Source organism: Hippopotamus amphibius, chromosome 9 (assembly GCF_030028045.1).
Source record: "Hippopotamus amphibius kiboko isolate mHipAmp2 chromosome 9, mHipAmp2.hap2, whole genome shotgun sequence".
In the NCBI taxonomy this organism is placed as follows: Eukaryota; Metazoa; Chordata; class Mammalia; order Artiodactyla; family Hippopotamidae; genus Hippopotamus; species Hippopotamus amphibius.
This window is the reverse complement of record NC_080194.1, coordinates 61,438,002-61,456,170: the sequence shown is the minus strand read 5'-3', so window position 1 is coordinate 61,456,170 and position 18,169 is coordinate 61,438,002. Positions and strand designations below refer to the sequence as shown.

The 18,169-nt window shown below is 35.8% G+C and overlaps 1 protein-coding gene across 3 annotated transcripts in view; it reads left to right on the top strand.

Annotated features, from left to right (window-relative positions):
• The window catches only part of FOLH1 (folate hydrolase 1), a 60,938-nt gene that overhangs the window by 21,365 nt on the left and 21,404 nt on the right, over positions 1-18,169 (top strand). For all 3 annotated transcript variants that reach the window (XM_057748964.1, XM_057748963.1, XM_057748965.1), the window contains exons 5-10: positions 2,751-2,876; positions 3,655-3,841; positions 7,449-7,542; positions 14,982-15,080; positions 15,358-15,443; positions 17,077-17,196. In XM_057748964.1, the coding sequence (XP_057604947.1) occupies positions 2,751-2,876; positions 3,655-3,841; positions 7,449-7,542; positions 14,982-15,080; positions 15,358-15,443; positions 17,077-17,196 (712 nt within the window). The remainder of the gene's footprint in view (positions 1-2,750; positions 2,877-3,654; positions 3,842-7,448; positions 7,543-14,981; positions 15,081-15,357; positions 15,444-17,076; positions 17,197-18,169) is intronic.

The window sequence follows — 18,169 nt, the reverse complement described above, 5'->3', positions numbered from 1 at the left end:
ACTGAAATCAAATTGGTTAATGGCTCTGTATTCACAGTTAGAATAAGAGCTGCAGAGAAGACTGACAGTTATAAATCAGACATACAGTTCTATCATCAATAGTGCATTAATATTGCGTTGATCTTAGGAAGAAAAGTAATAGCTAAAAGTAAACCTTTTACTGAAGCAAAGATTCAAATGTCACCTTCTCAATAGACTTTCTCCCTATTTTGAAAATTGCACCCAACTGAGTACAGTACAAGTTCTGTTCGCCTGCTGTATTTAACCTTTTTTTTGAACTCATCAGCTTTTAATATACAATTTACTTAGTTATTAATTTTATTGTTTATTATCTTATCTCTCTGTTTTCTACATGAATGTAAGGACAGGGATTTGCTGTATCCCTAATTCCTAGAATGATATGCCTTCAGCAAGTTTGTGAAATGAATCCTGCAATCAGCTTTGAAACGACTTTATGGCAGTATGTCATAAATTTGTTGTGTACATGTTATGAGATGTAGTCAAAGGGGAAAACAATAACCAAAAGAAAAGTATAGGATGTTAGAAATCATGTAGGACAGGGACTTCAAACTCTAGGGTTGTGAAGACTTTCCAAAGGCAGACATAGGATTGTTTTAAATAAGTCAGTTGCATCATCAATTTTTCAGTGGACTCTTTCATGGAATTGAGAACTAGCCTGTGGTAAGGTCCTGCTGGTACTCTGTCTCCACCTCCCTATTTACAATTATTTTTTTCTCTTAAGTTATGAATGAGAAACATCACTCCTCCATCCTAAAACAGTATGAAGAATATCTCTGAGTTATAAAAAAAAATCTCTGGGGCTCCAAACAAAGAGACAATGGTGAAAGATTCTAATAGCTATGTAACAAAAATTCGGCAAGTCAAATGGTTTATATTTGAACAAAATTAAAGATAAGCCTAATTGAGTTTCCGGCTGATATCATTAGAGTTAACTATAATAATAATAGATCAGTGTGAAATTTAGGGGTTGTAACTTGGAAAGAGTTTAAATAATTTAAGGAAAATTCCAATTTTTTTTTCATCCCCATCCCAAGGTTTCTCAGAACTTATGTCTAAAAACAAGAAATGGGAATAGAACTGAAAGTGAGTCCTAACTCATTCTGGAAATAATTTATTCATCCATAGATCCATGACCTAATGTTTTAACATCGCATAGTACTAAAAGTTGTATTTGAAATAAAATTTTATGTTTAGGCATTATTTATAAAAGTTTATAATGATATAATGTTGTTAGACTCAATTTGACACTACTAATAATTATAATAGTAAGTTACTCTTGAAGAATTTTCTTAACACGTATAGCTTGTCATAGGAAATAAATATTTTTAAACACTACACACACACACACACACACACACATACACACACACACACACATTCTTAATCAAGCCAAGTTTGGCAGTAATTAATAAAAGACTTACAAACCTACCCAGATCCTAGGTAACAGAAACTGAAATGGAATTTAGCATGTTAGATGTTAATTAAGTAGTATTCTCTTGGGACCAATATCTGTGGTATGGAGGAGAAGGAAGCTGGCAGAGGGAGAAGTTGCACCTCAATGCCAGCTCAAAGACAGCCTCAGCTGACCTGATGGGCCACTCTGGAGTCAGAATAGCCCTTCAGGATTTGTCTTGGGCTGGACAAAGATGTCTAGGTATTTATATCTCCACATCAATCAGTCATTGAACGTGTGCATCCTAAGAAGGGGCATGACCTTGAGCAAGGTTGCTGTCTGTAGCTGATCCTGAGCGAGGTCCTGACTACTGAAGCCTGCCTGCAGAGAGCCTTCCCTGCAGCCGGAGCAAGAACATCATCAATGAAGGGGAATCTGGGCAGCGCACCCTGGTGTCCAGCACAAATATGTTTTACTTTAGAGTAAAATGCTTTAGGGAAAGGGTCAAATACAAGTTCAAGGAGAAAAAGTGATGATAAAATTCTGACTGAAGAGTGTGGTTTTAAAATGGGTGATACTGAATAATAATTCATTACTACTTAAATTCCTTTGGATATACATAAAAAGTGAGATAAAATTGCTTCTAAAATGTTAATATTTATAATGTGCTGGAAATTGCGTTCTTTGCTGCAACTTAAAGACATGACAAAAAATTTCAGATGTCAACTTAAAGGAGGGATACATTGCTTTTCAAAAATAACTTACAGAGTAGGTGAGCAAAAAAAAAAAAAATGTGTGAAGGACACTGATCTACTCTAACAGGCCATTTTACAGATGATAATGTTGAGACTCAGAGATGTTAGAGGACTCGCACATAATCATTCTAATGATGTGAAGCCAGACCTGTAAATCAGTGATATTGCTTGACATTTTTTTACCTGGTGGTGTGAAGACCCATTGTGGATACACTTCAAAGAGAATAAAGCTCTCATCAAGGGCTTTTTAACCTAGGGTACCTGGCCCCCTCTAAATTGCATGTGGCAGAGTGTATATTTATGTGCATTTTTCTGGGGAGTGCTTCTATAGTTTTATAGTCACCTTATAGGAGACATCAACATAAAGAAAACTTAATATTTAATTCATGTCTCTACCCAGCTAATTGTCTTCTCAATTCAAGTTCATTTCTCCCTTAAAACTCTTATCTGAGGCTCATGCTTTTCTGATGCTCTTGCATACTCCTGTTTCTTCCCTCTTTCAAAGATGTGAAACAGTCTTCATGCAGAAAAACCTCTTTTATTAAATCTTACTTGTACTAAGTCGTCTGTAATCTCAACAGGGTGACCTAGTGTATGTTAACTATGCACGAACTGAAGACTTCTTTAAACTAGAACGGGACATGAAAATCAATTGTTCTGGAAAGATTCTGATTGCCAGATATGGGAAAATTTTCAGAGGAAATAAGGTAAAACATAATCTCTTTTTTCTTTTCCACAAGAATAAAAAGTTATATTGTATCTTACATGGGTAGAACCACATCCTTAAAACTTTTGGAGGACTGTGATCTTCTCATACTCTCCACCAGCCCACCTAGCAGGGAAGATACATTTACTAGCTGTAGACAGGGATTTTAAACTGGGTCATCAGAATTTGGCCAGTGTAGAAGTTCAGGGAGAACAGAATAGGTTTTTTCCATAGCTATACATTGTGCCTGTGGTCAACAAAGAAGCATGCATTGGATTTGTTGTTAACCTTCAATATATTTGTTTTAAATGTTATCTTTGAAAATATTTACTAAATTAAATTTTAGTATTAATTATTATAGGTAATGAGAAAAACAATTTATACAACAGCAGTTTTGAAAGTTACTATCAAATTAACATGCTAATATTTTTTCCTCCTTTGTGGGAAATTAGATTTCAGAAGTATTCCCTTTCAATCACAGAAGAAATGGGAATCCAGTCTGTGGAGTCTACTTGCTTATTGTGCTTCTAGACTAGAGGAAGGAAACAGCACATACTCATGACCACAAATATGTACATTTTTAAAATCGGCTGCTCTGAGGGCTGACGCAGCCCTGGAAACTCATCTTTAGAGCTTGCAGTAGGAAAAAGAAAAAGCCAGTTCTCTGAGATGTCCTTTGTTGTAAGTCTAAGGATAAAAGATTGAAGATAAGGTTTAGCTACTTATTTAAGTGTAATTTTGAGTAACCAACCTAAAATAAGAAAGACTCTGTTTTCCAGGTTAAAAATGCCCAACTGGCAGGGGCCAGAGGGCTCATTTTGTACTCAGACCCTGCTGATTACTTTGCTCCTGGGGTGGAATCCTATCCAGATAGTTGGAATCTTCCTGGAGGTGGTGTTCAGCGTGGAAATATCTTAAATCTTAATGGTGCAGGGGACCCTCTAACACCTGGCTACCCAGCAAATGGTAAGCGATCAGGCCGTAATCACAAAAACCTTAACATTTTAAAGTGATTTTATCAAAGGATTTCCTTTGACATATGGATAAAGTATGTCTTTTTCTTGTTCTCTCTCTCTTTTTTTTAAATTTACTTATTTATTTATTTGTTGGCTGCGTTGGGTCGTTGTTGCTGTGCGAGGGCTTTCTCTAGTTGTGGCGAGTGGGGGCTACTCTTTCTTGTGGTGCACAGGCTTCTCATTGCGGTGGCTTCTCTTGTTGCAGAGCACGGGCTCTAGGCATGTGGGCTTCAGTAGTTGTGGCACGTGAGCTCCAGAGCACAGGCTCAGTAGTTGTGGCCCACGGGCTTAGTTGCTCCAGCGGCATGTGGGATCTTCCTGGACCAGGGCTTGAACCCATATCCCCTGTATTGGCAGGCAGATTCTTAACCACTGTGCCACCAGGGAAGCCCCTCTTGTTCAGTAAATTAGAGGATTTTGAACTCAGAAAATTGTTGGTTCAGGTCCCTTATCCCTTATTTGGAATCCTTGGGTCCGATAGGTTTTGAAATGCAGATATTTTCAGATATTTAAAAGTAATATGGTGCATATACCATTTCTTGCATAGCATTCATATAGGAGGCTGGGGCAGAATATGGGAAGCAAGCGTGTAAATATTTTTGTAGTAAAATGTATGAATAATCATATTAAGCAGAGGTACCTAAGTAATGTCAATAGCCTCATGTCTACTCAAGTCAGATCTTGCTGCCAAATTAGTTTACATCAGATCACGTTTTGTTGCCAAGTAAATTCCCCCCAATTAATGGATTTCACAGTTTTTAAAATTTCTAGCTGTAGATAAGGGATAGTAGAACAGCAGAAGTTCTATAAATCCCTGAAATGGCATATTTAGAATGTAGAGGCTAGAAAATGCTTATTGTATCATTCTGTATAAAGACCATAGTGATCACTTTCAAGGAGCATTTCCTAAATGCTAGCTCTTTACATGCATTAACAACCCTACAAGCTTTGTTGTATTATTGTCTCTATTTGACAGAGGAGGAAAGTGAGACTAGAAGTAAGCAATCTGCCCTAGACCAGCACACGAAATGAGCCGTGGGGATTCAAATTCAGGTGGTCTGGCTCCAGATTCCACTTGTTTTTCTTACGCTGAAATGCTCTGCTGTAAAACTGTAGATCATTAACAAAGGCAGCTAATTTATTTGTTTTGCACATGCTCAGTTAGTTGATGACATTTACAAAAATCTGCAATCATTGAGTTTGTGTGGTTTAAAACTAACTAAGGTGTGTAACTTGGATAAAATAGGTTACCAAAGTATCCATGGCATTTCCATATTTATTTTTCATCCTTTTTTTTTTTCTCTCAAATTGTAGACTCCCTTAAAGCTTATGTGTTTTGGCTTTGTAAGTCTTCTTGGAACATATACATTGTCATAGATTTTTCTTTTTTGGCAATACATGTTAGCCTATAATAAAATCACATAAGTCTACCTGAATTTTACTTACTTAGCCTTTTTATTCCTAAGTTTTGAAAAATGCAACTTCTCCCGAGCTCTGTTGGTTATACAAAGTTAAAATTATGAACATAAAATAAGATTAGCTGGAATATTTCTGTTTATTACCCTCAACTTTAAAAGATGACATTATGTAGAAGGAAAAATCATGTTATGCCTGTGAGGCTTACATTTGTTGAATTCCTTTTTGTGCCCTATTCTTTTTTCTTTTCCTTTTAATTTTACTTTTTATTATGGAATAGTTCTAACATATAAAAAATAGAGAAAATTATCACCACTTTGTCAATCTTCTTTTATCTCATCTTCCCTTTTTTGATGATTACTCTAAAGAAATTTAAAACAAATCCCATGCAACTTATTATTATGTCATTTTACCATGAAAAGAATAGCTTTTGCAATCACCTAAAGGTCTTATAATTTAAAATTTTCCAGAAAAAAATGGAAAAAAAGCTCTTATTTTTTTTAAATGTGAAGAAATGACAGAAAATGTGTTTTTATTCTGAGGTAGAGTTTACATGTAACAAAATCACAGATCTTGAGTTAATTCAATAAATTTTTAAAATTGCATACATCTATATCACTCAAAATAAGACATAGGATATTTTTATGACTCTAGAAAATTCTCTGGTGCCCCTTTCTGGTCAATTTTTACCATACCCCCTAGAAGCAACCACTTTCTGATATTTATCATCATTGATTAGTTTGGTTTTGAACTTCATATAAATGGAATCAGATAATATATATTCTTTTGTGTGTTGACAGAAAATCAAAGAACAGTCAAACTAAGGAGAAAGAAAAGAGAATTTTATTTGAGCCAAACTGAGGATTATAACCCAGGGAACAGATTTTCAAAAGCTCTGAGAACTGTTCCACTGGTCAGGAGTTAGAGATGCAGTTTTATACATTTCTGAGACAAAGAATTTATGTGTTATATTGACAGGTTAGCATTCTACATAAAGTTGATCAAAGACGTTTTGGTCAGTTATGCATGTATAGTGTGAGCCTTTGGTCAATACAACCCCCTGTATGGGATGAAAAAGAAATTAAAAGAACTTAAAAATTACAATGCTGGTGTCTGCATAAAGGGACCGTTTTTCTTAAAGGTTGATTACACCCTTCTGCTTTGAGGAGGTCTGGTTAATGTATAATGCAGATGCACATTGCACATTGGGAAAGGTCTACCACAAAGCAGGCATTATTTTTTTTTCTGTCTTAGTTTGCTTTTCCTATCATAGAAAAATTTATGATTTTTCCTCATCATTTACCTTGCTGCTTTCACTCAGTATAACGATTAGAGGTTAGTCATGTTATTGTGTGTGTTAATAGTTTCTTCCCTTTATTTGTTGAGCTGAATTCAAATATGGGACGGTTCTACAAATTGCTTATTCATTCTCCTGTTTACAAACAGCTGGACTGTGTCCAATATTGGCTACCCAGATTCAGCTGCTATGAGCAATTTTGTGCAGGTCTTTTTGTGGACATATGTTTCCATCTTTCTTGGGTAAATACCTAGGAGTGTAATTGTTCCTGCCATAGGGCAGAATTCTGTGTAATATTACTTTTCAAAGAAGTTATTTAAGGGATTTCCCTGGTGGCACAGTGGGTAAGAATCTGCCTGCCAATTCAGGGGACATGGGTTTGATTCCTGCGCCAGGAAGATCCCACATGCCACGGAGCAACTAAGCCCGTGTGCCACAATTACTGAGCCACGTGCTGCAACTACTGAAGCCCATGTACCTAGAGGCCGTGCTCTACAAGAGAAGCCACCTCAATGAGAAGTGCACCCCTGCACCACAATGAAGAACAGCTCCTGCTCGTCGCAACTAGAGAAAGACTGCGCACAGCAACAAACCAAACACAGCCACAAATTAAATAAATGAAGTTTAAAAAAAAGGTTATTTAAAGTGACTATAATTATACACTCTTCCAAGAAATGTATGAGACTTTCAGTTGCTCCACATTTTCCCCAACATTTGAAGTTGTCTGTCTTTTTCATTGTAACAGTTCTAGTAGATGCAGTTTAAGAATGTGTTTTGTGTGATTTACAGAGAACATTTTGAAAAGGACTCCATTTTTATTAGAAGTGTGTTCAACTTTTTTCAGAATATGCCTATAGACGTGCAATCACAGAGGCTGTTGGTCTTCCAAATATTCCTGTTCATCCGATTGGATACTATGATGCGCAGAAGCTCCTGGAGTAAGTTTGTAAGAATCAAACAGATGGCTATTTGGGTGATTTTCTTTATTGGCAGTCTTCAACTTCCATGCTTTTATCTCCGTTATTCGATACTGAAGTTTTCTGTGGTGAGTGGAGCATACAATTTTATCACCATTTTATACAACAGTGGTTCTAATCTGGGATTTGGTTTAAATACTGGTATCCAGTGTGTGACAGCCATGAAAGTGTCTTCCAGACTGTGGGGAGTATAACTGATAAGGTACTCCATTGTGCTTTGAAATCCATCACTCTGCTTGTGTCAAGGCTTCCCCCAGTTGCTCCCAGTCGGTAATAAATGCAGCAAGGGTACTAAATGAGGCCCGTTACTGGGCGGCATGGGACTCCTCTGGTGGGAGACTCTGGCTCTTGCTGTCAGGGGATACTGCCATCAGTACTCTCCTTTCTTCTCTTTCTCTTTTACCCCTTTTCCGACCTGCATTGCAGTCTGATGGCTTTCTCAGCCTCTCTTAGCTCCCTTGCTATTTCCTTCACATGCCCCTCCCCTAATAAATCTCTTACTTATTGAATCCTCTTATTGTCTACTTCTTGGTGGACCTTTGAAAGCATCTTGCATTGATTTTCATCTTTATCCATTCCTCTTCTTCCTCTGCTTTCATTATTGAAGCTTCTCCAAAGTTGTTATTGTTTAACTTGACATTGGAGCCCTTTCCTCTTTCCTGTCCTGCTTTCTGCCATCTGCATGCCCCTTCTTCTCCATTTCCTTGAGGAGGGGAGAGAGCACTGACTTCTCTGAAAGTAGAATCGCTAGAGACCAAAGCATCCATCCAGTTAGTCTCTTTTCTTCTTTGAGTTTAAGGCATTCTTAATCATTTTATTCTAGAATGTATAAGAAAACCTTTTATGACCTAGTTCAGTATTCTCATTTTTACAGGTGAGGAGGCTGTCATCAGAGAGTCGGAGGGGTCTGTCCAATTTAAGGGCAGATTAAAGAACAGCAAGCAGCCTGGTCTTTTTTTCCTTTGAGCTCTTAGCTTTACCACATGGGTTAGGATTCAGGATGGGGCTCAACTTTGGAGAGCACCACAGACCATGTGTTTGTATTAATATAAAATCTAAATATTCATTATATTTAAAAGATGGATGTGATTGTAGCATTGCTTGTGGTAGTGGAAAACTGTAAACAACACACATCTTCAATAATTGATAAGTAGTTAAATACATTACTGGCAATGGCAGTACATGAAGCCATTAAAATTCACATTGTACAAGAGTTTTTAATGATGTAGGTACATGCTTATGCTATGCTATTAAATGGGAAAAGTAGATTTCAAATATATATATACATAACATTATATATACATAAAATAATCTTCATGCTATAAAAGTTTTAAAAAGTGAACCTGTATTATCTTTGTAGTTAGAAAAAGAGTGCATGGAAGGAAAGAAGGAAAGATCATATGGAATTGGATGTGAGGTTTACTTGACCATGTCTACCATTTGACTGCTCTGGTAAACTAGTTGAAATAGGCTGTGTAGTAGAATTATTAATACTTGATCAAAAAAATTACCAAATGTATTTGTCAGCTTTAGTAAGTTATTTTGTACATGCAATCATCATTAATAACATAACTTCTATGGAAGTATATTTCACATTCAAAACACTGTAATTAAAAATGAATTTTGGAAGTACAATGTATTTGGAAGGGGGAGATGAGCTCTGTATACTAAAAACAATAAGATAATTTCTGTTTCACCATTCATACCTTCTCAGGTATAGTGAAACATTGTTCAGGCTGGAATTTAGTCCTAAAAAATTTTAAGAACATGTAGTTTGTTTATGAATTTCATTGGGACTATTTACTCCCTCTGCATAATTACCTAGGGAGTGTGCTACATGTCCACTATGGTCAGTTCTCATATTCCCACAAATGGTTAGCAGTGTAACATTATGTATTAATTAGAATAGACAGTATTTTATAAATTGGATATATCATAAAATGAAAGTTTCTTAATAACTACGTGAGAAGAGAGACATAAAATTATATAATGGTGCAGGAATGCCAAGAACCTTAATAAAAAGTTGATGAAATGTGAATTATAGTAAAAGAAAATTGTTTTTACCTAGGTGGGAGAAAAGGGGAATAATGTGTATGTTCTTTCTTATTCTGTTTTACATCTCTAGTGAAAGGAACGTGATTATATGGTTTCTCTTTGCCTCCCTGAGTAACTACCAGGATTATAATGATAGCAACAACAATAATAATAGAGTGACAACAGCATCTAACAGAGTGCTAGTAATGTTCTAGCACTTACTTTGTACTAAATGCTTTATGTACTTTTTATCAATTCACCCATAAAACAACTACGTGAGTTCGTATCATGATAGCTAATTTTACAAATAAAGAAATCAAAGTTCAGAGAGTATGTGAGAGATCTGGGACGCAAACTCATGTCTGATGTAAAAGGCTGCTTTGCTGAGCGTCACTTGTTCTCTGTTCAACAACACAAGCATCTAGTAGGCACCTCTTCATCAAGGCACTGTCTTATTCTCGTGTCTCTGCTCAGAAGACCTTTAATGGCTTCTCACAGCCTGTCCACTCAAGGGTTGTTTATGGAATCTCTTCTTTTTGTCGAGCACTGAGGTAAAAGTATGATTTATATATAGGCTTTGTTCCCAGGGGGCTCAAAATATAGTATACAGGCTCACAGCTTAATAGAGGCTACATGACAAACCACAAAATTCTAGCACATCATTTTCTGCCCCATCTAACTCATCCCTAATTTTTAAGAATTAAGCTCATTATTTTGAGATAATTGTGATCCACACGCAGCTATAAGAAGTAATAGTCTTCATAGGCCATTTACCCAGCTTTCCCCAATGGTAACATCTTGCAAAATGCAGTACAGTATCACAACCAAGATACTGATTTTTTTTTATAGTTATGACACATCATCACCAGAATCCCTCATGTTGCCCTTTTAGCCATACCCACTCCTCTCTTGTCCCCTTCCATCCATACCCTCTGACCTTAACTCCTAGCAACTACTAATCTGTTACCATTTCTATTAACATCATCATTTCAAGAATGTTATATAAATGTGTACCCTTTTGGGATTTTTTTTCACTCAGCGTAATTCTCTGGAGATTTGTTCAAGTTGTCATGTACATAGTTTTTCTTTTGAATACTGAGTGTTCTGTTGTATTTAGTATCACAGTTTGTTTCACCAGTCGAAGGACAACTAGTTTGTGGCTACTATGAATAAAGCTGCTGCAGGTAATTGTGTACAGATTTCTGCATCAACATAAGTTTTCATTTCTCTGGAGTGCGGTTGCTGGGTCGTACAATAGTAGCATGTTTACTTTTTTAAGAATCTGACAAACTTTTTCCATAGTGGTAGTATCATTTTACATCCTACCAGCAATGTAAAAAAAGATACAGTCCTTCCAATCCTTTTTTAAGCCCTTGTTTTCTGACATCACAATATATTTCAGGTTTATCTTGTATTTTCTTTCTGTATTTCTGGTTTTCTGGTAATTTTCATCATGATGGTGTTGAATTTTTTCCAGTGTTTTATTGTTGCTGTGGTTGTTTTCTGCATCAATTATTATGATCATGTGGTTTCTCTATAGCCTCTTAGTGTGGTATATTACACTTTTTGATTTTATGTGGTATCAGCCTTGCATTCATGGAATAAATCCCACTTGGTCATTGTGCTATTGAATTTGGTTTGCTAGTATTTTATTGAGGATTTTTGTGTCAATATTCATAGTCATCTTTAGTTTCCTTATCCGGTTTTGGTATCAGTAATATTTGTCACAAAGAATCGTTAGTTCCTTTATCCGGTTTTGGTATCAGTAATATTTGTCACAAAGAATAACTTTAGAAATGTTCCTTCAGTTTTTTGGAAGAGGATGTGAAGGATTGGTGTCTATTCTTTGTTGAATGGTAGCATTCAGCAGCGAAGCCATATCGGCTTCTCTTTCTGAGAAGTTTTGATTACTTGCATTTTCTCTTTCTTCAGTTTTGGTAGTTTGTGTCTTTTTAGGAATTCATTTCATGTACATTAATTAGTTGATATACAGTTGTGTATAGTGTTCCCTTATAATCCTTTTTATTTCTGTAACGTCAGTAGTAGTATTCCCTCTTTTGTTCCTGATTTTAGTAACAGTCTTCACCCCTCTTTCTCTTGGTCAGTCTAGCTAATGATATGTCAATTTTGTTGATCTTTTCCAAAGAACCAATTTTTGCTTTCATTGATTGTTCTTTATTTTTTTTTCTAGTCTCTATTTCATTATTTTTGTTCCAATCTTTATTTCCTTTCTTATGCTTGGTATGAGTTTAGCTTGCTCTTCATTGTTAAGTTTCTTTAGGTGGCAGATTAGTTTATTGATTTGATAGCTTTCTACTTTTTTTAATATAGGTGTTTACAGCTATATATTTTCCTCTAAGCACTGTTTTAACTGCATCTCGTAACTTTTGGTGTCTTATGTCTTCATTTTTATTCATTTCAAAGTACTTTCTATTTACTCTCGTGGTTTTTTCTTCTATGACCCTTGGTTATTTAGAAGTCAGTTGTTTAGCTTTCATATATTTGCAAATTTTCCAAATTTTCTTCTGTTATTGCTTTCTAAGTTCTTTATATTGTAGCTGGGTTAATAAAAGGATTGTATGATTAATAAAGAGATAATATGATTTCAGCCTTTCAAATTTATTCAGAGTTGTTTTATAGCCTAGTATATGGTGTGTCCTGAAAACTGGCCTAGGTGCACTTGAGAAGAATACGTATTCACACCCCAGGCTTTTGTTGGGTAATGTGTTCCATATGTGCCACTTGGCTTTTCTGATTTGCCAGCTTCTTCAGCTCTATGTCTGAGATATGTGAGCTCACAAGAATGCCCAAGGAACTCACCACTTTGTAAATTCCTGTACCCTGAGGTCCTGAGCTGGTTTATTTTCTTTTCTCCACCTTTCAGAGTCTTATATGTTTATTTTCTGTATATTTATGGTCCAGAGACTTTAGTTGTACTTAGCAGGAGGAATAAGGTAAAGTGCATCTTCTCTATCTTCTCAGAAGCAAAGTCTCACTACTTTTCAAGCTTTGCTGCTGTGGTGTCCTAATCATCTTATACCCCAGCCAGATTAATCACCATGCCTTACTTTTGCTTTGACTCTTCTGCCTTCACGCTTGTTTACATCATACATTGTATCTGGAATGCTCTTCACCTCCATCTTCCCTGCCCACATCTTACTCATCCTTTAAAATCCAGATAAGTAAAACCTCCTATAGAAAGAGTTACTTCTGATCCCACAAGAGGAATCAAGCTCTCTTTTGTCCTTCAGAACTTTTTCTGTCATCTGTCATGCTCTGTTTTATGTTATAGTTGGTTTTTTATACCTATCTTTTTCTAACTGACTTATAAGCTCTTTGGTAGAATGATCATGTCTTACACACATTTGTGTTCCTTAGTGAGTGCAATAAGTGCTTGAACATTACAGAGAATAAGTATTTGCTAAATGGATAAATAAAGATTAACATGCTACACAATGCAGATTTTAAAATTGTGTTGTTTATATATATTTATTGAGCATCTACTATCTATCAAATCCTTTCAAAGATATTTCCAATATTATATTTTCTGAAATGTCTGTGGTTTCAAATTTAAATATTCAACCTTTTAATTTTCCCAGAACTTATTTTTTATTTATAGAGTGAGAGAGGGACCTAAAGAATATTATATCCCTGATTAATTATCCCAGTGAAATTTAGTGACCAAAACCTCTGTTCTCCATAGATGTGTATTTCCTTCATTAATACATCAGATTTCTTACCTACAAGTATTATTATGTTCTGTTCCAGTCATCTATTTACTTGTCCTTGTGGGGGCACTATAATCCTGGCTTGATATTTTATTATATTCTGGGAATATGGACTGTTTATTACCTTCCTTATATTAGAATTTATAATTGATTTCCTGATGAATTTACACCTTGCTTTTCATATTTTTATTTTGAAAAGGAAATACATTTACACAGTTCAAAATTCAAAGGTGTATGCAATAAAAAGTTTCCCTCTTACCCATTTCCATCCCAATGGCAATCAATGTTATTAGTCTACAATATAGTATTATAGGACTATTTCATGTATGCTCAAGTATATGTGTATTCTTCACTTGCCTTCTGCCATTTTTCGCATGCATAATACTTTGCTGTTTTGACTATCCATTATGATACTTAACAATGTATAATGCCCCTTCATTTTACTTGATGCTTTTCACCTGAAATTTTATTGTCAATAGATAAATTATTTAGTAGAGTGCATGAAATTATGTTTATTAAACAAACTCCTTTGTGAGATAGAAAAAAAAGAGTAAGCATTTACTGTCTGATAGGGCGTTTTAAAACGACATTATTTATACTTAGTTTTCGAGAAGATAATCATATTGATTTAGTTTTCCGTATATAATATATTCTAGGTCAAGTGGAGCTATTCACATTATCTCAAATGAGTAGGCAGGGAATAAGCACCTGTGTGCAGGTGCAGGAAAAAGGAGGAAGCTACAGGAAATGTTTCACTGTAAATCATAGGGTGCATGCAGGTATGTGGACCAGAGATTGGGCCACAAAAGACAGATTGATGTTTTCCACTCTCTGAAGTTTGTCTAGAGCCACCTTCTTCTCTCTGCTTCTCTTTAGTGAAGGTACATTTGGTTTCCATGCCCAAATCAATGTCAGACCATGCTCTTAAACAGTAAAGGCAGGCATGCTGAAATGAAACAACAAGAACCTCACCGTTCCACAAATATTATTATTTTTCTCAATCACCTGCTGAGAGATAACCTGGGCTAGTGGCATATACATGCTGGTCCACCTGAGTCTTTCCACCTTTTTGAATTAAAAAAGACAAATTGAGTATAAAGCTTTGAGGGGCTGTTGGTTGAAGTGATATCCTTTCCTTTGCTCTTCCTTCCTATGTAATAGATGAGTATGAAAGTACTTTGTGAAGGATGACCATACACATATTTGGTAGTGTATTCATCAGTGGGAGAAATAACATAACGGAAAATTCCAAAGAGTTTGTTATCAGCTGTTTCTTCAGAGCATGCTCTGGAGAGCACTTTTCACATGGTTTACTGCTGGAAACTGGTAACACAGAGTCCAAATTCTTACCAACTGTTTGAATCCCAGTGGCACCACTAGTCAGCTGCCTGACTTAGGGCATGTTACCTAATCTCTCTAAGCCTCACCCTCCTTATCTTTGAAGTGGGTGTAATAGCAGAACCACCTTGTAAGAGGTAGAGTGAGAGTTAAATAGCGTAACCCTATGCAAAGCACTTTGTACTACCCTGACTCATGGAGGCTATTATGAACAGGCACTCAAGAAGGCAAATTCATTGACATTTCAAGTTATAACTTCAAAGGTTTCCTTCAACTAATAATATTTTTTGTGTTCAACAGAAAAATGGGTGGATCAGCACCACCAGATTACAGCTGGAGAGGAGGTCTCCAAGTGCCCTACAATGTCGGACCTGGATTTACTGGAAATTTTTCTACCCAGTTAAGAGACTATTTTTATTGTAACTCTCTTTAGGGGGCGGAAACCTTTTTCAACAAACAATTATAGAGGATGACTGGAAAGTAAAATCTACCAGCAGGAGACCTAACAACAGGTTGAAAAGGGGAATACACTTATATCCTCACAATTGCACAATTGGCCAATGTAATTATTGCCTGTGTGCATTTAGAAATATTCAAAGCAATGTAAGATTTAAAAATTGTAGGTGGCAAGCTATTAGCCAGTATTTTTATCCTGTGTCCTTTATTTTTGCATTAGAAAAGTCAAGATGCACATCCATTCCAACAATGAAGTGAAAAGAATTTACAATGTGATTGGAACTCTCAGAGGGGCAGCGGAGCCAGGTAAGTTAATTATTTGCTCAGCAAATATCGGTCAGACAATTCTTTGGTACCAGGCACTGCTCTGAGCTCTGGGAATGTAGGGTGTACAAAGCAAAGCGACTCTTCGTCCTGATGGAACTCACATAAACACAAAATAGATCAATAGGAGATAATTTTGCATTGTGATACTGTTGTGAAGAAAATAAATGTTGGGACTAGATTGGTCAGATGACCAAGGTTGGTGATAAACTATGCATGCTTCAATTAAAGGATCAAGGGAGGAAGAACAGAGAGAGATCGTTTACAGGTGTTTAATGTGAGCTTTCTGGATTTCTTTACCGCAGTTTTGCATGGAGAAATATCTTCATTATAATGATCAATAGCACTCTTAGAAAATTAATACGTGTATAACCTTAAGATAATGAATCCCTTACATGGTGTTTTTTTTTTTTACATTGAAATGGATAAAATGTATAGACACGTGATTCCCATATGATTTCAGATAACCTGCTCAGTGGTACATTTGAAAATAATCTTACTTTATTATGTTTTGATTCCTTAGGAAGTATATGATTATATATTTCTTACCAAAGCAGATAGAATTGAACTGCATATCTTTTGTACAAGAAACCAGTACTTTCTTTCAGGGATAATGAATATTGATATGCTTCCAATGAGCACTAGATAATATATAGCTGGCTATTTATCGAATCTCACTGAGTATGTATTTTGTGCCAGCTCTGTGCTAGGCTTTGGGGATGGAGGGATTTTTTTTTTCCTTTAAGAACTTTTATTGAGATACAATTGACATACAATAAACTGCATGTATTTAAAGTGTACAACTTGGTATTTTTTTCTTATTAGTAATGTATATATGGCAGTCTCAATCTCCCAGTTCATTCCCCCCCCCCCAACCCTCCCTGCTTTCCCTACTTGGTGTCCATATGTTTGTTCTCTACATCTGTGTCTCTATTTCCGCCTTGCAAACCGGTTGATTTGTACCATTTTTCTATATTCCACATATATGTGTTAATATACGGTATTTGTTTTTCTCTTTCTGACTCACTTCACTCTGTATGACAGACTCTAGGTCTGGGGTTGGAGGGATTTTTAAAAAAGACACAGACCAGGGATAAGAAACCTCCTACATTTAAGTGTGGTAAATGCTTTATCAATATGAAAAGACTGCCTTGAAAGCTGGGTAGGGGTGCTGTTCCCTCTCCCTGTAGAAAATAGGAGCAGATCATAGAGGGGTAGATTCTTTGAGGCATACCTTAAAAACTAAGTAGAAGGAGTAGGAAGCGGAGAACTCATATGGCCACTGTGTTCTGTTGCTCTGAAAAATACTGGGAATAGTGTAAATAGGTAAGAAAGGAGCAACAGAATTATATGAAGAGGTGGATGAGGATACTTTTATATTCACTTATATACTTATAATCACTGCAATTCATTGAAGTATACATTTGCTTATCACATTCACATTTTCTTCATACATCAAATTCAGAATAAAGTGATATATCTACATAAGTCCTCAGGAACCTTGCTCTTATAACTTGAGTCCTGAGTGCTTTGTGTTTAGAAGCTATTTAGTCATCTGCAATTTGCTCTGTTTTTGACCTGGAATAGCAAATAATTTTGCAGTGATGCTTTCTAGACAGATATGTCATCCTTGGAGGTCACCGTGACTCGTGGGTATTTGGTGGCATTGACCCTCAGAGTGGAGCAGCTGTTGTTCATGAAATTGTCAGGAGTTTTGGAAAGTTGAAAAAAGAAGGTAATGTAAACAAAAAGTAAAAAGACCATTTTTTCTGACTCTCAGGTTGGTCCTCAGTAAAGTGAGTGTAAAAATGCTACCTCCTAGGTTTGTGTGAAACACAACGGAGAGGCTGCATGCAAATCATATCATTTTAGTGGCATAGAGTGCTTAGTAGTATTTAGTAGCAGAGGGTAGCTTTCAATAACTAGCAGCTATATTACTTATGTTGGTTAATGATATTGTTTGTTTTTATATATTCGTTTTAAATAATTCATTTATTTATACAATATTCATATTATTTACATTTGTATATTAACTTATAATCTGAAGTAAAGATATTATACAGTTAGTGGTTTCTTTTGGCAACAAAGAAGATGGAGACAGGTTTCTTCACTGGAGAGTAGATACCAGAATTAGGCCAGAAGCCAAAGTGTCCTGTTCTGAGAAATGTGAGCAGGAATTCTTTGGGCTCTTCCAGCCTCAGGCCTCAGGTCAAGTGCACTAAGTGACTGAGGAGACGAAAGTTTATTCAGAAAAATGCTGGTCTTCTTGCTTCATAAGATGCTGCCAAAAGTTTGAAACCTGCATTCTCGCATCCCCAACTTTGGTTTCTCTCACAGAATTTAAAATTATACTATTAGCATCATTACTTCAGTCATTTTAAAATCTTCATGTGAAAAGCAAAATAAAATTTAGTTCAAATGGTTGCTTTTTAAAATAAACATTACATACTGAGAACAGAAGATCTGCTTTGCTTACTGACCCTGCAAACAAGGTGTCTACCAGCTGTAAATGTGATCCATGTATATATATTTTTAGCAACAATGAACGTGGTAAAACTATGTTACGTTTGCCTAGTACTTACTTTCTCAGAGAAACAGTGTTGTCACCTGTTATCTTTTTTGAATTTATAGGATGAGGGAGATGTTTAGTTATTTCTGTTTTCATTTTATAAATAAGTTAACTGAGGTTTTCAGAATCAAGTAATTCA